General features: G+C 33.3%; 1 protein-coding gene and 1 pseudogene across 1 annotated transcript; both read left to right on the forward strand.

Annotated features, from left to right (window-relative positions):
• The first annotated feature begins 572 nt into the window (after positions 1-572).
• Positions 573-2,098, forward strand: LOC128173562 (uncharacterized; annotated as a pseudogene).
• Positions 2,099-3,060: 962 nt separating this feature from the next.
• LOC128170393 (uncharacterized) lies at positions 3,061-5,957 on the forward strand. Its single transcript, XM_052836168.1, has 3 exons — positions 3,061-3,529; positions 3,730-3,940; positions 5,706-5,957. The coding sequence occupies exons 1-3, from the start codon at positions 3,459-3,461 to the stop codon at positions 5,955-5,957; spliced, it is 534 nt and encodes a 177-aa protein (XP_052692128.1). The 5' UTR covers positions 3,061-3,458.
• The last annotated feature ends 18,538 nt before the right edge of the window (positions 5,958-24,495 follow it).

A 24,495-nucleotide genomic window follows, 5' to 3' on the forward strand; every position in this document is an offset into this window, starting at 1 on the left:
CTAACATAAACGCAGACCTTTATATGATTTTGGTAATAATTATTTCTTTTTATGATTAGTCAAAAATAGGTGTATAAAACAATAAAATTTTATCTTTAATTTACAGACAAAAAAGCAGCTCAATCGTTTGTTGAGCAGCACACTGAGCAGATAGTCGCTGCCTTTAATCAGGGGAAAGACAATCTTATTGCATGGACAAAATCAGTTGAAATCAAAAAGATCAGGATCTGGACCACGAAAAAGAAAAAATCACCGCAAAAATGAGAAAGGTGTTGGACGAGCATTCATCAGAGGCTGTAGTTTCTGCTGCTGTACCCAAAACACCAAGTGCAGCTGATGGTGTTCCAGAATCAAAGTAAATTCAAGCAATTGAATACTTTAAAAAAAATTGTACGTGAGCTTTAATTACACAATGAATTTTCTTTATCTGAAATCGGAGCTTCATTTTCAATATAAAATAAGATGTGTAATTGATCTGCCTTTACACAGTTAAATTGACAGCATCTCTAAGATACCAATATCAAAAATTATTTTGTATACTGTTTAACACCAGGATTCTGCCCTAAAGCTGGATGTACCTCAAACCTAATCTACATCGTCTTCTTGTAGTGGTCCAGATGAAGATACGGTTATTGTAGGAAAAAGTGTAAGAAAATTATATTTCGGCTAGCATATCTTGTATATGTGGTTTTGAGCTAATGAACTAAACTAAACTTAACATGGACAGAGGCATGGGTACCATGAAAGAATAGGTTGTGTATTGTTTTTATCAACTGTTTTCAACATGAACATGAGGAAGCAACACGAAGTTATTCTATCAACATTTTGTCTACTGTTGCAGATTTCATACATGTCACAACATCAGGATCTGTTGTCTCCAAATCCACAACAATTCAAAATGTTTGTTTTTTGTTGTCGTTTTTTTATTAGAGAGGGGGGGGGGGGGGAGGGGCACCTCTAAAAAATATAAGAAAATGGTTCCTTTTACTATAATTGCATGAAAAAAAATTACCAGCAATGTTATTGTTTTAAAGTGGACTTGAGGAAACTGGCTTAGCTGCTACCATAATGAACCCAGCACCATCCACGTCATTATCAACTTGAATCCCAAAAAAAATGTAAGAGGTTGTTTGAAATTAATTATTGTAGTTGTTATAAATGATATAACATATTATCAAGTAATCATAATGTAGTGCTTTTTTAACTAAATGCATTACATGCATTTTTTCCGTTTTCAACAAGATTTCGTGAAACTCCCTTTACCCCATCAAAGAGAAAGACCATCTTGCCTGTCCATTTCTCTTCTATTAGGAGATCCCATAGATTGATGGAGAAACATGTTAGTCTTAATTCAATAAATAAATCTATTAATTTCTATAAGTTTAAAGAGACACCTTACATTAAAAACTTGTACACACAATATGTACTCAAATTTAAGGCTTCAAGACTGGACACTTTGAATCGAAGAAATGCCATTCAAACATTGGTACCAATTCATTCAACTCCAGAAAAAGCAAGACACAACCTCGATTTTGTAATTGTGAGCAATCCACGATATTCAGCTACATTCCAACACCAGCTAAGCAACCCTTATGAAAGCTTCACAGAAATGAATACCGGTATACAGATACAGTCAAAGTCCAATATAAAAACAGCCGATATCAGAAATGCTCAGAAGAAATTCAAATTTCTAAGCGAAAGATCAGAAGCAGTTATAAGATCGAAATTAAACAATATGATTCTAGGGAAATCAAAATTCAGTTTGCAATGAAAATAATATGATCTGCATCATTTTAATACCTTACATTGTCAGATGCTTTGACCAAGTAGTTTAATATAAATGTATTGAGAAGATTAAGGGTTTTTGGGGTTGAAAGTTAGCAAGATATGATAAATTTTGATTGTCATAGTTTCCCTTTATTTTCAATACTTAAGGATGTTGTGATTGAGGATCAGCTAGGGTTGAATGACTTATTTTTACATCATTTAGTGATTACGTATCATAAATATATGATAAAACACAGAATATCAGGCATTCTGTTTCGGTTTAAGGGAGGGTTTGTATTTTAAAAAGTTTATTTGTTAAGAACAGTTAATGTAGAAGATGTTTAATACAAATAACATGTAATTGATATGTTTATGTTTTTGTGTCATGGACATATATATATATATATATATATATATATATATATATATATATATATATATATATATATATATAGATATGTGACTATGTTGATCTGTTCCTTTCATCAGCCAAGAGAGCAATAATTTGTATTCAAATACATGTACTTTAAGCTTTTTTATCAAAAGGGTTGCAAGTTCATTTCAAAGTCAACTAGTAAACTAATTGTTCATGGAACAATTAGGAGGTCTTTACACCATTCATTTACCGTCTTGTTTTGCGGGAAATCTGTAAATTAAAAAAAAAACACAACATGACGTTTCCGAAGATGTACAGGTAATTATCATTTTTCTGCATCTTTAGTATACAATTTACTGCAGTGGTTTTTAAAAGGCTAACCGGTGTTTTAAATATGTTCTGTAAATTTTTCTTTACGAATTCAAATATGTGAAAAAATTGAAATAAATCAGCAATACCGATTCAATGTTCAGTTGCAATCAGCAAACATCGTATAACACCTTAACTACATGTACTGAGAATCAAGGTGAAGTTCCAGTTATACTAAGATAGAAGTGAACGAAGTTACAAAGTGAAAATTCAATTACCCGATTTGCAAATAAGATCATTAGTATCGTCATGATTTCTTTTCATAGCAATGTATATATCTTGCATAGATTGCACTGTATCAAATTTTGATCCCAACTTCTCAATACGTGTACTCTTATATTACTTTTTAAACCAAACTTTAAATCTGAAATAATGCATCACATATTTAACAGCTGTTTTCTTATTGACATCATTTAAGACGAGAGTTTATTGCATCGGAGACAATAATAGATCACATTTTTAAGCAAGAAATAAATAGAGTCCAGGGGATTCCAAATACATATGCATACACTTGTGTGTACGGAAATTTTACGTGTTTATTTTTTCAGTGCTGTGAAAAACTTTACGGATTTATAACGCGCGTTATTCAATTTGTAAGTTCACCTGACGGCAGTTATTGTCATAACGATGTCAAAAATAAATTACTTAATGCTATAATAAAACTCTTAAAAATTAGCAACCCGTTATATGGTATTTGTTTGAACATTAAGCCTTACTGCTGTTTTGTTTCCTTGATTTTTCGAGACATAAATATTACCGAAACTCACATTGCAATACACTCTGTACTTCTAATACATACAATTATTTTATACATTTAAGGGTTCAAAAAGATGGAACTGGACATGTTTATGTGCAGTACAAAAAACTTTCGACAGAGGAACAGTGGCATCCACAATCTGATGAAAGACAACTAGAAATCTTTAAACTAGACGATGTTGGATGTCAAATGACACCTCCAGGCATTCCGAATCAAGTGCACCCTTACATGGCAGAAGAAGATATTCAAACTCTTATGAGGTTCAATAATATTTTGATATTATCGGTCCCAGATTTGACACATTACTTTGAAGTTGATTCAAAATATATGATCTTAAAACACCAAAAGACATATCTTATAATTCTTTTTATTTGAATAAAAAATCAAAATTGTGAATGTTATTTGTGTATGAAAAATAATTATGCATAAGACAATTAATTTACGAAACAATTTATTTCAGATCTCTTGACAAAGACGTCAAGCTTGCACAATTTACAGACGAGTGTACAAATTGGTGGAAAGAATTTCTGTCTAGTGAAATTCTAGGTTCAAACGAAGAAACTTGGCCAACCTTGAATCGAACTACCGAAGTAGACCCGATGTCAACTTTAAGTGAAAAAGAATTAGACTTGATTGAAAAGTACAAAGAAAAGAGATCGCAATTCAAGGAGGTAAAGAGCTTTACCATACCCCCGTAAACGAAGTTAAGGGTTGGGGTATACTAGTATTGGAATCACCCTGTCCGTCCGTCCATTCATCTGTCTGTCTGTCTGTCGGTAGAGACAATATTTAGGTCTTCCCCATATAAACTTTCTAACTTCTACATACACGTAGTCTCAAAATCTGTTCATATATTGAACCCAATCTAAAAACACGAAGCTTCAGTTTCTAGTCAGACTTATGTTGAAAATCAATGATTCATTCATTAGAAATTAAAAAGATAACAGTTTCAAAAATATCGGTTCTGTACTTATCGTCAAAAGACGACTATTTCGGTTTTTTTATTTGAACAGCGAACAATTTTTTACATGTAAGTGCATGGTACTGTGCATTGATTTTAAATTCCTTAATTCAGTATAAAGTAACGTATTCAAATACTGTATTAATTCTAATTTAATATGAAAACCCGTTGTTAAAAATGTGTACGTGCTATTTTTTTACTAATTTGAATATGCGTAAAAATTGGAATCAAGCAGCAATATTAACTTGTATTCAAGCTCATCTCTGGAATATTTTCTGGTAGAATGTTCTATTAGTAGACCATGTAGAAATAGAACTACATGTCCGCGACATCAGGGAGATGTACCGTGTTTACTAAGTTTTACGTAAATTATTTTTGAGATTATTCAAATGAAATTTAATGCCCGCTTTGTAAATATGTCCTATTGTTTGTATTGTACCATATCAAGAATACTTTTAACAGCAGATTTTAATAGAAAGTTCCGTTGTTATTAATTTATTGTGCGCCCTTAAAGCACATTGAATTTAGATACCGACTTTTAAAAACGCTCTTTTTTTAAACCAAAGTTCAAATCTGAACTTATGCATGTTACCGCCTTTGAAATATAAAAAAAAACAGTAATCAAGATCTTTACATTGACACCATAAAAATGATAATATATTGCATTTGAGACAAGCTGATTAATTACACATCACCTAACACAACACACTTTAACATCGAAAACACCGCTATAAAATACCGTATGTTGGGAAGTTAATTACTTACATGTATCTAAGCGATAAGAGGGGTTATGAGATAACAAGTTTCAATATTTATATAATTAAGAAATCAAATGAGTTCATGTTATTTTAAACACATAGGTTTACAAAAAATATTATGCATCTACAATTCATTGCTGTGAATAATTACGCATTCAAACTTTACGGATTTATAAGTATATATGGTAATAAAATTAACATCATGAAAAATAATGCGTTATCTTATAAAAGAAACATGCACCAGCGGTAAGCAGAGGCAACTCTGGTAAAATGTATTATTCGTATTTACAACGTTTGGACATATATTGGCTGAAAACAGTATGTCATATCCACATTACTTTGGGACAACATACATAGTTTCATATCCTATTAATTGCCAGACAACGTAATTTGGCACTAAATGTTTATATATTTGTTTGTATTATTTTGTTTCCTATAAACATTGAACACGTTGTTGTTTGATTTTATTTTGTTAAAAATGAAATTAATATACCGGTAACAATGTTGTGCTACTGCCTAAGTTCAATTAATCAAAAGTATCAGAGAGAGCAGAACATTTAACAGTGAATATTAATAAACAAAGCTCATCAGTATATAGTAATGAACTATTTATTATAAAACAAGTTCTATTGATTCCAATTTAATTGATGGTTACATTTTTTTTAAAAATGAAAGTGATTTGGCTTAAACTAAAATTGTTTAATGCAATATTTACAGGTTTTCACAAAAGAAGGGACAGACAGAAGAAAGTACAAGAAAAATGACATGGTGGTCGTAAAGATTTCTAAGACAAAAGTTAACATTGGTGAAGTGCGCAGTGTAAATGGGGAAGACCTTGAATTGAACATTTTCAAAAGGAATAAGGGTTGCTTCACGAGTACTGATCATATTGTCAGTGTTAAACTAAGTTCCTGTTTTGCTACTGGTTTTCAATTAACTAACAGTAAAAACATTCCATCAAAGATTTAAGAGAGAATCGCGCAGGAAAATCTTAAGTTAGTGTGATTCACAAGATGCATTACATAAATAGAGATGATCAAACATTAGTTACTATGTTACTAGTTACTATGATGTCTACTATATATATATATATATATATATATATATATATATATATATATATATATATATATATATATATATATATACACACAAATAAATACTTGGTGAAGGTAACGATATAGAAAAAGTGCGTTTTCGTCAGTTTGAATCTTGAACTAAATCATTGAAGATAAATATAATTAATATATTATATATAACTACTTAATTCTGCATGTTTTGTGCTGCTCCATTCTAGTCTCCTTGATTACTTATTTTTTTAGGCAGACATTTATAGCGTTGAATATCATCTTGTCATTGTCAATTGATATCAATTCATATTCATGAACAAATGTACTCTAAACGTAACAACAGCGTTAAGTTTGAATTTGAGCATCTTTTGAGAGTTTCTTAACAAGTGGTTGTTAAGATATACATTGTTATTGCTTCCAGAGTTATCATACCTTTATTATTAAGAATAAATTCTTTATCAACAAGTTGCTAGGCGTTGGACACAGAAAAACTGAACTTCTGACATTCTTAACAAGCAGTTGTTAAGAAGTTTCAAATTCAGTTTTGTGAAGGATTGCAAATGTTAAACTTGATTCGTTGCTTAATTCTTACCAACCAGTTGTTAAAACCAACAAATTTTACAGATTTCCTTAATCTTTACCAATGGCGTTTTGATTTCGGCATTCTTAACAATCAGTTGTTAAGAGTTGCTCTCTGTGAAGCAAATTCTGATATTCTAACCAAGCAGTTGTTTACACGGTTTTGTAGAGGTTTACAAACCGATAACTTGAATTTTTGCTTGATTCTTGCCAACCAATTGTTAGGACTTGCAAACTGTGCACTGTGAGTGCTTTTGGCATTCATAACAATCAGTTGTCATATTTTGCATCAAAAGCCATCTTTGATAATCTAAACATGAACTTGTTACATGCAGTAACGGTTTTATTGTAAGCACAATTTTCTTAACAAGTAGTTGTTAAGAAAATTTTATGAAACACAAACTGCTACTGATTGTTAACAGTGGATTTTAGCAGTGTCAAAATAATTTTTACTTAGTTTGTAAAAGCTATTCTTAACAATCAGTTGTTAAGAAATGCAAGCTTGGAATCTTCTACCTTACAGTTTTCTGAATTGTTTCTCCTTGTATTTTTATTCACAATTTTTTATAAGCCTTATGTCTTGAAATCGTCTATTTTGATTTAAATAAGCAGTTGTAGGGCAGTAGCTTAAACGTGGTATTCTTAACAAGCAGTTGTTAAGAAAATTCTTAAACCTTACTCTTGCAGTGATGAGGGAATGCTGATATTTTCCCTTCACAATTCATGAGTTGTCAGACCATGCTTGGTTCTTTTGTTGTTATATTTTTTTAATACTGAAATCAATTTTCTTATCGAGCAGTTGCTATTAATTGGAAATAAAAACTTTATTAAAAAATGCATTGTTTTCAGTTGTTTTCTATGTAATTAACAACCAGACAAAGAATTTGATCAAATGGCATTGATCAAGTTAAAATAGAATGTGTTACAAGGAGGATTTAGAAAAGGATTTAAACCTTATGTCATCAGATGTATTAGCAATATCTGAAATATGATGAAGAAGAGACACTGTCATTACCAGGGTACACAATGCAAAGGTTTGACTCCCCAAAACATGGTACCCAAAGACCCTTTTATGGTCTTGCTATTTATGTAAAGGAATCACTCACTGTAAAAAATATTAACAAAAAGAGAGAACATAATGTTCAGTTCTTTTCCTTGGATATTGAAATTCGCAGTGGGTTACCAATATTATTTTTGTTCTTGTATATTCCTCCAAAGACAAATTTGTTGACTTTAGAAAACATGCTTGGGAGTATGTTTCGAGATTGTTTAGACGATCAAAAACCTGTAGTATTGACTGGGGACTTCAATATTGACAACCTTTCATCACAAACAAGAAATATCATCAAATTCCTGTCAGAATTCAATTTTAAATACCTACCCACATATTCTACCACTGACTATGGATCTGCACTTGACCACCTAAACACAAACATTTCAGAAACTCAAATTCAAACTTTGGGGACACTTGAAGCTTACTTCTCAGATCATAAGCCCCTATTTATTGCACTGAAATAGCTGTATTCATGACATAGAACCTTTTTTGTTGTGCACTGTTTAAAATATCTTTTAAAAATGATAAACCATGTACTTTCACTGCTTTAGAAAGTTCTTGGATTGCTAACACTAAATATATTCTCATATAAAAAAGGCCACTCTATATAAATTCCTATTTAAATAAAAATTTACATCTTGAAAAATCTGCTTTTTGTTGACATCTGCCTTAAGGTATATCACTCCTCATGTTTTGATTTCATTGCGCAGATGATCATTATATTTGAAATGAATATGATTTTATTTATTTAATCATCACAGATAGATAATTATTTCATAATTACACAACATTCATAAAGAAAATCCATTGGAATTCAAGAAACAAACAAGTTTTTTGGGGAACTATTTTTTCGTGCGGAAGGTTTTTTAGACAAAAATTACAGAAACAAGCAATTTTATGAATTTTCAATATACTTTTCTTTTTATTATACTTTATTAATTATTCACATTTTTAACGTTTGATAGGTTTGTAACATATTTTATAGGTTCTGTGTGACATGTACAAAATCAAATCTTGAGAATGTGATAGCCGTTTAGCATAAAATCATGCAAATATATAGAACATGTCTGAATTTTTTTAAGCCAAATTTTGCGAGAATTTTACCTTTGAAGCCCTATATCTAAAATTTGACATCACTGACCCCCATGTTATATTATGTCAAAATGATACTGAATACATATCTAGGCAAACAGGATTAATCGTATAAAATTCTTGATATTCAAAAAGTTTTTATTTCAAATCAAATTGTAACTATTATAGAAATTGTCTATATTAAGTGCATAGAGGTCACAAAAAAATTTATGCAGCTTCTTACAAATTTTTTGCGTAATCCCTCTATTCAGTGTGACCATTGTGCATAATTAAAAATACTGACAACAAATCCTAATCAGGATGAAATTGCATTTTAGGTGCGAATAGGTCAAATTAAATAGGCCATAACTCAGAGGGATGGATACTGACCCCCCATTATCTTTGTATTTTTTAAGTATGTTTTGTCTAGATTTCAATGATATACTTCTCAAGAAAATCTTGATACAACAACATTGAGGAGTGGGATACCTTAATGTTAATAGATATCATGACAGTATTAAAGGTTATTACCACATTATTTCAATATTTTATTTCAAGAAATTGAATAATATAGAAGATTTTGCACTTTATTACTATAATTATAGCAAGATATTACAATGATTTCTTAACACTTAATCAAATTCATTCATTTTTCAATCACAGATGCTAACAGTTGCAAAACTAAAGGATTCAAAAGGTGGTAAACCTTATGCACAGCCATTGAAAGTAAAAGTATGTGCTGTTGGCCAAATTCAGAATTATCAAGTAGACAGTGGAGAGAAAACGGAATGTGTTACAATTGACACTTCTAAACTGAAAACATTGAGTGGTGATAGCACTGTCATCGTAATGAACTATATCTTCAAGAATGAAGGTGAACCTGCGGTTGTTATAACAAAGAACACGAAAGTATTGAAAACAGAAACCATGGAGGTTCCACAGGATATACTGGAGAAGGGCAAGAGGATTGCGAATACACCACCTGTTGTGACGCGCCCTATCAAGGCTGTCAAGACCTCCCCTATTAAGTCACTAGTGTCTGTGAAGGGTAAAGTTGTCTCTGTAAGTATACAAATCAACTACTACTGTTTAATTATTTGCCAGGTGCGATTTGAAAACATTTGTCATAAAGTTTGATGTTATATATTAATACCAAATCTTAATGACAGCTTCAATTGCCCATAGATTATTTCAAACTGTTTCCTCAGTGTAAGAAATTCAACAAATGAGCAGATGTGATAATTAAACAAGAGGCCAATTGGCCTTAACGGTCACCTGAGTAGCATATATCCAATACACAAACTTGTCATGGAGTCTCATATATGCATCTAATTAATTAGGTTTCATACTGGAGTAGAAAAATTATAAATTTGTAATGACAACCACATTTCATCAAAAAAAAACTGTGAAACCTATAATTTTGGTGAAAAACTAAAAGATCTGGTCTACAAAATAATGAATTCAGTTTTCCTTTTAGGTGTGTGGGAGTAAAGAAGATAATTTTTTAACGTTATATGCATTAACATCTATACATCCATTTTGGCCCTGCCCTAGAGTCAAAACCCATACCCCAGGGGACATGAAAATTAAAATTTCAGTAGAGGACTTCCTGGTAATAATAATAATTAGTCGATTTTTTTTATACAGATGTGTGAGAATAGAGAAGAAGATTTTTAAACATTATATGCATTAACACTTTATTGCCATATTGCCCCCCCCCCCCCCATGTCCTGAACCCCTGACCCAGGGGCCATGAATTTCACAATTTAGGTAAAGGAGATTGTGGATATCATAACCATGTATTCAGTTTTTTGCCCACATGTGTGGGAGTAGAGAAGAAGATTTTTTAAAGATTTAAAGCTGCTTGGTCCGATATTTTTGTTTTTACAGTATCAATTTTTTTTCTATACAAACCATTTATCTTAGAAAGTTATGGACTTTCTCCTATTTATACCAGCAAAATCAGTCCCCTTTCAAAGTTAGAAACATTCAAAGTAAATAAAAATAATTTTCTTTTTGGGCAAACGAAAAAACAAACCATAATGCATCACGGGATTGTTTAGAAAAGGACACCGTTTGGTTTCGTCCCCCGAATAATTGGGGTTATTCAACCCGCATGCTGTGCATCGACTGTAAAGAAAGCAAACTTCAGAAATATTAGCGAACAAAACGTACACATGTTTATTTGTAATTTGTCTGATCATTTCGACCTTTATTTAAAACGATGTCTATTTCGTAATACAACCATACCCGTCTCATCGAAAGGGGTGAACTTTAACATGAGGCGAAATAACATGATACCCTTTTATGTCATTTGTTTTGTTAGCAAATTTTGTACGTTGTTTTCTTCATTGAAATTTGGCTTAATTGACTGGGAAAACTACTGCAATGTCTATTATTATACATATACTTAGCATAACTATCGTTTAAAAGCGTGCATAAAATTTGATATAAAATCGGACCAAGCAGCTTTAAATCATTTTTACTATATGGCCATATTGGCCCCACCCTAGAGCATGAACACCTGACCAACGGGTCATGAATTTCACAATTTTAGTAGAGAGCCTCATGGACATCATAATCATGCATTTAGTTTTTAACAAATATAAATGGGAGTAGAGAAGAAGATTTTCTAAGATTTAATACATTTTTACTATATGGCCATATCGGCCCCACCCTAGAGCCTGAATTCCTGACTGAGGGGTCATGAATTTCACAATTAAGGTAGAGGGCTTCATGGACATCATAACCATGCATTTAGATTTTAACAAATGTATATGGGAGTAGAGAAGAAGATTTTCTAAGATTTAATACATTTTTACTATTTGGCCATATCGGCCCCACCCTAGAGCATGAACCCCTGACCCAGGGGCCATGAATTTCACAATTTAGGTAGAGGGCTTCATGGACATCATAATCATGCATTTAGTTTTTAACAAATATATATGATAGTAGAGAAGAAGATTTTCTAAGATTTAATACATTTTTACTATATGGCCATATTGGCCCCACCCTAGAGCCTGAATTCCTGACTGAGGGGTCATGAATTTCACAATTAAGGTAGAGGGCTTCATGGACATCATAACCATGCATTTAGTTTTTAACAAATGTATATGGGAGTAGAGAAGAAGATTTTCTAAGATTTAATACATTTTTACTGTTTGGCCATATTGGCCCCACCCTTGAGCCTGAACCCCTGATCCAGGGGTCATGAATTTCACAATTTAGGAAGAGGGCTTCATGGACATCATAATCATGCATTTAGTTTTTAACAAATATATATGGTAGTAGAGAAGAAGATTTTCTAAGATTTAATACATTTTTACTATATGGCCATATTGGCCCCACCCTAGAGCCAGAACCCCTGACCCAGGGGCCATAAATTTCACAATTTTGGTAGAGGGCCTCATGGACATCATAACTATGCATTCAGTTTTTTCCTCACATGTGTGGAAGTAGAGAAGAAGATTTTTGAAAATTTGGCTTTTTTAGCATATTTGGCCCCGCCCGTGGCACCCCAGGGGTGGTAGAGCCATAAATTTCACAATTTAGATTCTTCTTACCATAGAGATGCTTCACACCAAAAATGGTAACGATTGGCCTGGTAGTTTACAAGAAGAAGTTAAAAATGTAAAATTGTTAACGCACGACGCACGATGACGGACGAAGACCAATTGCAATAGGTCACCTGAGTGACTCAGGTGACCTAAAAATCAATTGGGCTCAAATGCATTTTATATTGCCAGTTAGAATTCTCTCAGATTGAATTTTACATTCTTTAATCAGTTAAAGTACATGCATAACACTATTCAATTTCTGGCCCCGGGGCCATAATACTTAGATGAGCTCACTTTTCATCTCAGTCTCACTTATACTAAAGAAATCTATAGTGGAAAAGTAAGACAGATCAAGTGTGAGCTCGACTAACTTTTATGGCCCATGAGCCTGATGTTCTAATGAATTTTGTTTAAAACCCTATTTCATTTGGAAGAGACGTTCGAGCGTTTATAAAAATTGAGGCCACGACACAACTTTCAAGGTAAAATTCAACGAACAATGGCGTGGGGATAAACTAATAGATATACAAAATAAATTGCATGACATGTTTGACGACCTGTTTTCACAGGCCAGCGGTCACTATGCGGATCTGGGAATAGTGGTCCTGAGTCATCCGAGTTTAAAAAATCCTCATTGTACCGCTACAATCCTTGGAAAATTTGAATGCAGACGTCACATGTCCGAAATCACCTAGGTGTTAAATTCGAATGAAAGCTTGCCCATCGACGGAAACCTTCTGGTCACTATTGGGTCTATAGATTTGCCTAAAGGACAAGATAACCCTAACAAATTACCAATGACGTCTCTTTTCGGACCCAAAAATAGTGTGGAGAGAAAACATCCTGGCGTCGGAATTAAATTGAAAGTGGGGGTTGGGGCTAGACTAATCCTCAGAAATCTTGACCCAAAAATAAAACTTACCACCAAAACTACAAAACTCTATGTGCAGGTTTTGGTCTAGTTTTTCTGACAGATGGGGTTAATTGAACGACACTGGGGACATGACGTTTTATAACCATTTGCGGGCCAGTATTGTGTCTTGCCTAAAATCCATAGACAATGGTGGGTAGTTAAAATATATGAATGCAGCAGTCCCTAAATTGCTGGGTTAGTTATAATGTTATTTGTATCTCATATGCGACAAACCAGATTTGTAAATCAACTAATGTTTAGGTTCTGACATACATGTTAGAGTTCTTATAATGTGTAATCTTTGTAATCTGTAGTTTGCACAGGAAAATTCCTCTATAAGCAGGAATATATTAGATATCAAAGTAAATTTGTTATGCATTGCCATAAATAGTATCCCAGGTATACAAGTAATCAGTGAAATGTTTGCATTGATAATCTATTGCAACATTAATGTATGCAGTTGTAAAAAAAAATATGTATACACTGTAAACCTTTTCAATGTTTGGCATACGGTATAAACTGCTTTTTAATGGTTGCATTCGAATACATTGGTGTGTGTAAGTTCTGAATTTTAGATGAGTGTCTCGTCTTGCGGAAGTCGTCCGAGGGGCAGTAGAGCAAACAGTTGAAGCTGGATCAGCAGACCAGACAGCGCGAAATCAGGCGAAGACGATTCAACAACAACTGGTTGCAGTAGTAACGGGGAACGTACTGCAATCACTGAAGGAAGAGGAAAACCGAGATCGAGGTCGCCAGAGAGGCCGTAAGCAAAAAATGGACAGTGTACGATCAGTCTCACCAGGTACCTCCTCGTGTAAAAGTGAATCTGGCTTAGACAGCCCAGATTCCAGTGAAAGTGATGAGGTAGATTCAGACGATGAGCATTAATTGTTATCAACTCCTAATGCGGCACAAATTGACGTCAAGATATGGCAAAATATGTACATAGAATTTTAAAAAAATATTGCACAAGGAAGAGTTAGGTTTTGGGAACATGTCAGTGCTCATACAAAGCTCAGTAAAATCTTATTTCTAATTGGTTATGTCAAAAAACAAGAGCATCATAAAATAAACTGATCAATGGATCTTTGCTTTCCTTAAAAATTTACGATATATTCAGAGAAATTTCCAAAATTGGTTTCAGCGTGTACACATGATGAAATTGTCAGGACCCTATCATGTAGCATGTCATGGTATGTGTTTGTCAGATAAGATAATGAGGCCAGAGCCACACCATGCGGAAAGTTACACAATGAAGAGATATACTAAGTCTCAGTGTAATGTATCATCATTAAAAAATGTCATGGATTACTTTATTGTCCCTGTACCTCGGCATATTAATCATATATATCATTATCAAATGGTAATAACGTTTTGTGATAGAATCAATCCTTAATCACCTGATCTTGAAGAAATGTGTGCATTTTGCATCTTGATTAAACACATGAGTCTAATGTCACTTGTTTTTTTTCTTAGTTTGAATAGATATTTAAAGACATTCATAATATATCCTTGATTAATGTGACGCCGCTATGGAGGATTAAAGTTTAACATAGAAAAATAAAAACATGACCCCAGGGTCAGGGGTTCAGATCATAGGGTGGGACCAATATCATCACAAAGTCAAAATGTATCAAATCTTTAAAATTGTCATTCCTATTTACTATACATTGAAGTTATGTATAACTAAACATAAACACACGGCTACTAATAAATCTGTAAATTTTGCCGTTTTCAAATGAAATTTTTTTTTCTTTCATAAAATGGGTTTGGTGAATTTGGTAAACACCCATCGTAATGTTTCTTGTAAAGACAAAGATGGAAAGTCACAGAAGTTTATTTTAAATCTACGAGTGAAAACGTGCTTCTTTTTGTGAGTAAGTTTCCTGGTGTCAGCAACCTGAGTAGTTGATATGGTTGTTAAGCTTCATTGAACATTTCATTTACCAATCCTTCTCAGTGTATGATCTGGAAAAAGTGGTCGTGAGAAAGTGGCAACGACGCTTGTGTAAAAAAAAATGTGCAGCAGATAATTGCGATATGTAAATGAAAATAGATTTATTTGGTCCAGAGAGAGAGAGAGAGAGCTATAATTTAAAAAAAAATAAGTGAGAGGAGGGATGTCGTGTTAAAGGTTGAAAAACATTTTTTATTAGAGTATTTTTTCTCTTTTTATGTAACAAAGTTTTCGTTGATGAATTGAGTGAACGGTAAGGTCTTCTGTCCCACTGCTAGAAAAGCAGCATTGTAGGAGTGAGATCTCAAGTCGTGAATGAACTATAATTATCTCCTCGCGCAACTTGTTGCGAAGGGGATATAGCATTGCTACCGTGTGTGTGTGTGTGTGTGTGTGTGTGTGTGTGTGTGTGTGTTCGTATATGTATGTGTGCACTTCATTTCAATTTTCTAGTATATTAATATAAAACCTTCCAATAGAATTTCCTCAACCTTTGCACAAATATGCCTCATTGTAAAGGATTAAAACAAATGCAATGTCATATTAATTGGTCTGATGTCATAAGTGTCATCAGACTCAAATCATGCTTTTCTCTTGTGTCCAAGCACAAAAATGGCTGATTATAGCTGTATTGTCAGGACAAGCTGCTCCTTCTGATGCTATGAAAATGGTGAACCAGGCTAGTAAACTACTATCGACCATTGCACTAGATCACTTACATGCAAATTATTTTCGCGGGGCATGGCAATTCTTAGGAAGACTAGCCTAAACAGTTTACTTTGTACCAAGTAAACTCTCCTGCTGTATTGTTTTGCGATGCATTATGGTGCTGTTGGACAAATGTACTGAATTCCAACAAAAATGCGACAAATCCCAATCCTCACATTTAGTCTACTTCTCCTGTACGTTCATCATCTGGATTTGACACTAACTTTTTTACTTTGGTGGACCGCAGGTCCACTGGTCAAGAATTATTGGTGGACCTTCACAAATTCCAGTGGACCCTCATTAATGTTTGTTGAATTAATTAATCCATGCTATTCACGCTTAATAAATGCAATTAAATTGAACACAAACATGTGTAATCTTCTATTTTACGGAATATATTTCATTATCCTACATCATCATCATTTTCACTGGTAAGACCTGTTATATTTCAAATATTTTTACTGCCAGGGTCACAATTTTTTGTAGGAAGATTTCAAATCTCCCTAACAGAAAAATATATAGAAAGAAGTTTGAGAATTAAATCAAGTAAACCTCATTAGTTTTAGTTTAGATGGGAATAACTCTCCAGAACGGGGTTCAACTAACGTCATGGCGGAAAGTGCAGGACGAGTTAATCAGATGCTTTGGCTTTCACAGTACTTGTTTACAATGTGCAAATAAATATGCATTCACTGGCGTTTTCTAATTATTTATAATTTCCTACATTTTTATGCCACGACAGATTGGTAGTAAACCTAATACATTAATTTGTAGCAATAAAATCACTGCCTCCTGTGTATATGGGTATAAATGATGTATTAATGTAAATATATATGAAATGTTGTAAGGAATGTATGTGGAATGGGGGCTGAACCAAACACCCCTTCCCCCATTTTTTTTAAAAATTCTAAATATCTTGTACATGTTTGAAACATAAATAAAAATAATAGTACAATTAGACTAACAGGACACAATGAAGAGGTGCGACACATTGATTACCAACTCACTGGTTTGAAATAAACATGTTTAATTGTTTTTTTTCAGTCATTTGCAACAAAAAGAATTAAGGCTGCGTATGTTACACAATGTAACTGTATAATGAACTTTTAGATTTGTCCTTAATTTCTTTTATTATTATTGATCACACAAAAACAGGTCTGCAGTGTTCTAGTATCTGTATAACAGCATTCGTTGCCTTGAAATTAAAATCGGTCAATTTAGTTGATGCCATTCTTCTCGCCGGAGGCAGTCTTGGTTTGAATGTTCTACGAAAAATAGGTTAGCAATTCCGTAGAGCTGGTTCAACAATAAACATCGACGAATTGAAAGAAAAATGGTTCTATAAATGTATTGACTAGTGTTTGGATTCTGAGAGAAAAATGTTTTTTTAAATTTTCTCATTCATTTTTACATTTATCACATCTGCACTGATGAGAAACAAAACCAGCCTCTTGTTCCTCGATTATCAGACTCTTATATAGCCATTCTTTGTCGAAAGTACGAAGAATATTCTATTTATGACCCACATGCCAGAAATTCGAATGGGGATACTGATTGCCAGGGTTCAGCAGAACTTATTCATCTTGATAATCCTTTTGATTTAACGACCTATGAAAACACGAATGGCAGCTGGCAGAAATGAACAAATAGACCTGTAACCGGTGAATATTCAATTTATTAGTGAAGATTGGCAAATTTTAAAGCAAAAGAAGTCCCATCCTATCCCATTTGACCTTTCAAAGAGCGCCTTTGCCAATTGTTTTTTTTTTAATTTGAAATGACAAAGATAAGCCAGTTTTCAAAATATTAAGGCAAATATCAAAAACATGTAATGTGTATCATATGGCGAGTTTACCTAATTTCCCTTCTTATTATAGGGCATTTTTGTATGTTTTTCAAAAGAATGGAATGAATTAATAGCCTTTTAGACAACAATTGGTAACAATTACGGATTACTAATCCAAAACAAGACAACAGTCTTGTTCTTTCTGTGCCCAAAATAAAAACTGGTATATCAAGGAGAGAACTTGTGGTTTGAGTAAAGATTATTAACTAGTAAACATGTCACTCCCTCTACATGTAGTTCCCGATACAGAAATAAGTGAAATGGAAGGTTAAACACAAACTTATCATTTTTTTGTTGAAATAAGTTTACATTCATCTATATTTCTCTTGTTTAACATGATTTGAGGAAAACGGACAATGACTTTAAATAAGTCATCCGATAAGTAATGTGATGGTATTGCATTTATATCTTACTTTCTGATCAATAAAATTATACCGTTATATAAATATTATCTTATAATAAAACATTTTTAATAAGTAAACATAATTAATTAAGGACTGTTATTTCTTTTTTTTCAGCAATGGACGTCCTGGAGGTGGAGGTGAAAGAAAGTGAAGTGCTTTCGCTGGATAAGGATCTTCGACAGGAGTTTCCGGATGGGGGTGGGGGGGGTGAAGTGCCAAGTACAAGTACCAGGGTGTGGAGATAAACGTTATTCTTCTTTGGCCTCACACCGGAAACACTGGAGGAGATCCCATGTGAGAGAAATCCTCCTTTTTCACTGTGAATCTTGAGGGCATAGGGAGATTGAGAAACGTAACATCAGTCATCATAACAATAAGAAACATAAAGGGAAGTCGACATTCACTCAGAAAACTTCATTCAACAATTCATAAATATATCCGAAAGGGGTGTTGCCATCAAAGAAACCAAATGCCAAACTCTTGGAGAATTTGTTCAAGGAGGATATTATACCAGTCCCTCGAGACAGCGATTCATTTCTTCAGTTCAACGATGATGGTTCCTCCTCGTTCTATGTAAAATATTAACTGTCACGTCATTGGTCAATTGTGATATCTGTTATACAATGAATATTTATTAAAAGTATTTGTAATGTATACCAAATAAATATTTTTTTTTTATTTCAGGGTTAATATTTAAATATTACATAACATATTTTATGTTCATCCTGGCTGTTTGAAGTTGTATTATTTCAAAATTTTCATTTTATTAGGGTTCGGACATTTTTTGTTTTTACCTCAATATCTTATTTAAGATATTTAGGTTTTGGGGTGGAGGGAGTCTGATAGGATTGCATTTATATCTTACTTAACTTTCAGTCATATTATTAATACTTACTTTTATTGTCAATGATCAGATTTACGGGTAGATTTATAGCAATGTTTTCCTCTATTATAGTCTCCCGCTTTCATGTCAGGCACTTGTACGTTTATAACATAAGCAAAATGTAACGACTTTCCTGATTGGTTCTAATAATTTATTTTACATTCGGAAAGTTTCGTAGTTTTACATAATCATTTGGAAAACACAGTTCGAGCTATATTTACATTCAGTCATTTTGATTGGCTAAAAGAAACACCCCCCCCCCCCCTCCCAGAGCGGTGTCTTTTAAGTCAGGTTTTGCTTTAGTCCGGCGTTTGACGTGGAATCTTCTCAAAGGTTCGAGTCAACTAACTCCCCTGGGTAGATAGGTGGGCCCCAGTCTTCGTTTCCTGTCTCGTTCATCGTTTCGTTCATAGTCTCGTTTATATCTCAATTCTCCCTTCCGTTTCTTTTGTTCTACATTTAACTTGGGAAACCTGTTAGGCTAGTTGTGTATTTCATTCAGTCCGTGCGGGGCGGTACTTATAATTTGTTCGGGTTTCTTGGATTTAATATTAACAATAAGGTAGGCTTAGTTATTTAACTATTTGGTTAGGACGGTGAATTTAATGTTAGTATTCTTAGATATTTTTCATTGTGAATATCATTTTTGAGTGTCTCATTTCATGCTCATTATTAAATATATTGGAAACCTTTACACTTGTTTTCGGTTACATTGAAATTGGAATAAAGGTACTTGTTAATTTAAACGTAAATATCTGACAGAGTGATTGAGCGTTGATATAAATTTCTAGAATCTTTTACATTATTATGGAGTTTTGGATTTAGACTAGAGACTTAAGAATGTCATTGAACATCTGGTATATATTAAAGTTAAAACCACTGTACGATTGCAGAAGGTTAAACACAAACTTATCATTTTTGTTGTTGAAATAAGTTTACATTCATCTATATTTCTCTTGTTTAACATAATTTGAGGAAAACGGACGACTTTAAATAAGTCATCCCGATAAAGTTTATTTAAGTTTTTATTTTTTTTATCGGGGCACCAAGGAGGGAAGGATCTGATATTTTTAAACTATATAATACATATAAGTGTAACTAGCATGCCATGTGTGTATTACATTTGTTGTGAGAAGAGATTCCCAGAGAATTTGCTAATGAAACTTAATGTAATTAAATATTTAAAATAGAGTAAGAAATGTGTAACGTCACCGGAATTTACGGTGCCGGTCAGTTTTGGGTTCCTAATTTACTTGGTGATAATTACATCCGGTAAGCTGTTTCTGGGAGACATTATTTCCCGCGCGTCTGGGACGCACAGATTCATTTTGAAGACCCTCTACAAAGTCAGGGACGCTTCTTCATCCATATTTCCGTGGTGCAAAGGCCAACGATGTATGTCTTTTTTCTTACACCTACATATTTGTAATATTATTTTCTGATTATTAATTTAAAACTTCATTCAAGATTTATGGCAAGTGTGTATGAAAGTGCAGTGTTTGATAAATTTTTCTTATTATATTAGGTATACTAAGAATGTCTATATGTTGTTACCGTAAATTTCCTGCTATATTGGCTGAATAAAGAATGTGAAAAGCTGGACGTTTTACTTCAACGTACAAAATGGGCCTGTGGCAGAACAAAATGAATTTCCTACTATCTGCGAATTAGTTTAAGAATGACCTACCTTCCAATAATTCAAGTATGATTTGATAGCTCGACCTCAAATTATTCATGAGAATTTACGACAAAGTACTTTCATAAGCTGAAAGTTAAAATCTCTTCGTAGCACTGTATACCTAACACAAAACTGAGGACGTTACATTTCATCTAGATTAAATACGGTTTTGTTGTATGCAAACAAGTAAGCCTTTTACAAGTCTAATGAAGTTGGCAAGCGGTATATGAATTTTGGACAAAATTGAATATTTAACACATAAAATCATGACAATAATAAACAATCAAACGCACAATTTCTGTTATGCCGTCATTATATGTTACGGTCCTTTTCGTCATCTTTAGAATAAAGTGTTCCGCAACAGTCCTCAATGTCGGCGGAATTATCGCAGGATCCGGATGAACGGAGCACTCAGAGTCGTCTTCTTCAGCGACGTTAACATTGTCGTCATTCTGTAATGGAATCATGGGCTCTGTACTCTCACACACCAGTATCTTGTCCACCATAGCGTCCATCTTTTCCCTGATTGTTGAAGTCAAAAGTTCTCTTTCCATTTCTGAGTAAATTGACAACCAATCCCCATCATCCCTTATCGGTTCATAGTCAATAGAGTGTTGAGGTAAACTCGCAGGCGTTATATCCTCGTAGAATAAATCATTAAAAACAGCTGTTTTGGCATTTTCCAATTCTTCGCTTGACATTTTCTTCTTTTTTGCAATGTTTCACCTCATTGTTTAAAATATTTGGAAACTATTAAACTAACTAAAACTAATCATACAATGAACGTTTGATTAGGTGAGCAATGTGGCCGATGGGCCACTTGTTTAATAAAACTAACATAAAATTCCTGTTAAATAACGACTTTGTTAATAAGGAAATATCACATCAGATAATCACTAGTGAGCTTTGGTTTACAGATTTATTGCTCTTGATCAGCTGAAGTCGACCATGCCAGGGTGTCTAGTTTCAACACATTGAATAAGACATTGTAAAAAAAGTAAAAATCAAACAATCAAGTTGAACCTGATAGTAAACATGAACACGAACCTGTAAATATTTTAAGCATTCATTTATTTATGAGATATTTACAAAAACTCTTTGTTTAGTTTTTAAATTACTTTTTTAAAACTTATTGACTTTTCACAAAGTAATGGTAATGAATTACTTTACTCATGTAAAGGTAATGTAATGCATTACTTCAAGAAATTTAGTAATGGTAATGGTAATTTAATGCCCTAATTCATGAAGTAATGGTAATGTAATGCATTATTTTACAATGTAATTCACTCCAAGCCTGATTCCAACTAAGCCGGAAAACATGAACATTAATATTTAACTTGGTTCTTCAATCGATAAGATTTTATGTATTATATGAAGTATAAAGTCTTCCAAAATGTATAATCTTTTATAGATTTTGCTTACAATGCATTGTAAAATTTAAATTCAGTTTAATCAACTAAAGAGCCAACGAACGAGAAGGAAAATTCAGACTTGGTTTTATTTTCTTTGTACAAAATTCCTCTAGAGACGAACAGCAGTCATACCGCAAGTAGACTGGAAGCCAATGAAACACCTATTTAATTTGTAAAACATCTGTATATAACCCGTCCCGATTTTAACTTCGGCTTGCGCATGAAGTTTGGTAGTATTAAGGTGAAAGATTGTCAAAATAAAATTCATGATTATCAAAAATGGCACATTGCGTTTGGGAACTTTAATTTCGATTCCACTACAACGTGTTCTATTGATTAATGAGCTCATACACCAACTGAATCGTCAACGGCACTGTGCATTCAGTTACGTAACTTATTCCACATTTGAACCCGAGCAAGAATATTTTGATCAAGAAAACTATTTGTTTATTTTCTAAATAGAATCTTGTTTATACACAGAAGACTTAAAAAGAGTTAATACGTGTTTTTATAATACATATTTACCGAAATGCATGAACACTTTCTGCACTATTTTCTTACGCGTAGACTCAATTCATATGTTCTACGCGTGCCTTCCGGTTTGAGACTTCGGCCGACAGTAAACCAATAGACGGGGTCATGTGACCCCGTCTTAAAAGAACAAATCATATGTCAATGAGACAGGTATCGCAGTCTATACTGAAATAGCTAGTACACGCATTACAGATGTTTGATCCACCTCTAAATTTACGCGGGAAATATAGCGCGAGAGCACTGTGACGTCATCCATAACTGTTCGTCTTTGTTTTTACGTATCTCGACTCAATACGAAGGTATGGAAGCAACTAACAAATCTCTTGAGTCTCGCCAAAGCATATGCGGTACTCTAAACGTGTCTTCAAACCTTAAGACACCGTAAATTACAAGTTAAAAGTCGGCCATTTTTGCCATAGCACCAAAACATTAGAGAGCATTATGGGACGTAGACAAAAAATTGTGTTTGATGAACAGTAGGTTTAGCTCGTTCTTTTCCCTGCGCACACTGGTTCTTAGAGCTCGCTTCGCTCGCTATTATATTAATAGCTAGCATTATTTAAAATTCCTTCAAGCTCGGAAAACAACATCGGATATGTTTTCCGAGTTTGCCGGAAAAGCCCGAGAAGATACGATTGCTACAAAACAGTATCAATGGTTCTTGAAAATTTCATCTCAAAATTAAAATTACAATAATGATTGATGCACAGTCAGAGAGCTATGCCTTTGCCGATGTGAAGCCCACTCAAGATTTTAGACCCCACTCCAGCACAATTCCAATACAAGACTGTGCCTTCCTATTGTTATTTAATTGATTCAGAAATTTAAACCAATGTTTTAGAATTTTATTTCTGTGTTTTATGATGGCTACAGAGCTAGCTCACCAATCTTTTTAAAAGATAAGCTTGTATAAATTAATGTAGTACTCAAAGTAACCAATTTAATCTTAAAACCGAATATTCTTCGAGCGGGATAACTTACTTACCTGTGCTACGGTAAAATCAAATCGTACGCGGAATGAACACAATAACGTAAACAAACAGGTAATCGATTCGATTTTTGATTTTATTATATTTATGCACTAAAGCCGATAAATAATGTCGATGCACTGATTGAGGAACTGTTTAGTCACATATTTTTATCAAATTATCTTATCACATATAACTGAGCGTAGTTATCATTATTCGAGCGATTCGTTCGACGATAAATGTAAACACGATCTGGAAATAAATAATTTCTTTATGAAGTTTATATCATTTATAGTTAAACCACTCGGAGTTATTTTTAAAGTATAAATTCTTAAACATTTAAAACTAGCTAACATTTATTAAGTCGATATGTTCAGGTTACTATCGGACAGAAATATGCGTCCCTGTTATTTGGCATCGAAGAAATTATATGAAACGTGAAGCAATGTCTGTGTCTTGTATACATGTTTATCTCTTAAAGTACTGAATTGGTCGTTTATAAATTCAAGCTTTTATTACTTTGCAGACTTTAAAAGAAGTAAATACAGATATCTATTTCTGACGTCAAATGTTGCATCGAATTCTCGCAGTAACTCCGTACTTGCGTACGAAGTGACAAAGATGTAGCGCCGACATTTTAGGTGGCAGGGGACAGTTTTTTTGATACAATTTATTGTAGCCAAGGGGTGCATGTCTTCGGAACTCTGTAACTAGAATTTCCTCAGTTCCCATTCAGCACAAATACCTTTAATTCATTCTTTATAAGGCCAATCACCAATTTCTGAAGAACATTACTAGTCAAAACATGTAAAATTCTCTACATACGGGTTTTTATGAGATTTTGACCCTTTCATATTTTGCTAATTTTTCATG

Source organism: Crassostrea angulata, chromosome 2, assembly GCF_025612915.1.
Source record: "Crassostrea angulata isolate pt1a10 chromosome 2, ASM2561291v2, whole genome shotgun sequence".
In the NCBI taxonomy this organism is placed as follows: Eukaryota; Metazoa; Mollusca; class Bivalvia; order Ostreida; family Ostreidae; genus Magallana; species Magallana angulata.

Bases quoted from the DNA above. Each gene is read 5' to 3' on its own strand.
- LOC128170393 (XM_052836168.1), top strand. From the start codon at position 3,459: ATGACACCTCCAGGCATTCCGAATCAAGTGCACCCTTACATGGCAGAA. The intron at 3,530-3,729 runs GTTCAATAATAT...AATTTATTTCAG, and splicing joins GATATTCAAACTCTTATGAG to ATCTCTTGACAAAGACGTCA. The intron at 3,941-5,705 runs GTAAAGAGCTTT...CAATATTTACAG, and splicing joins AGAGATCGCAATTCAAGGAG to GTTTTCACAAAAGAAGGGAC.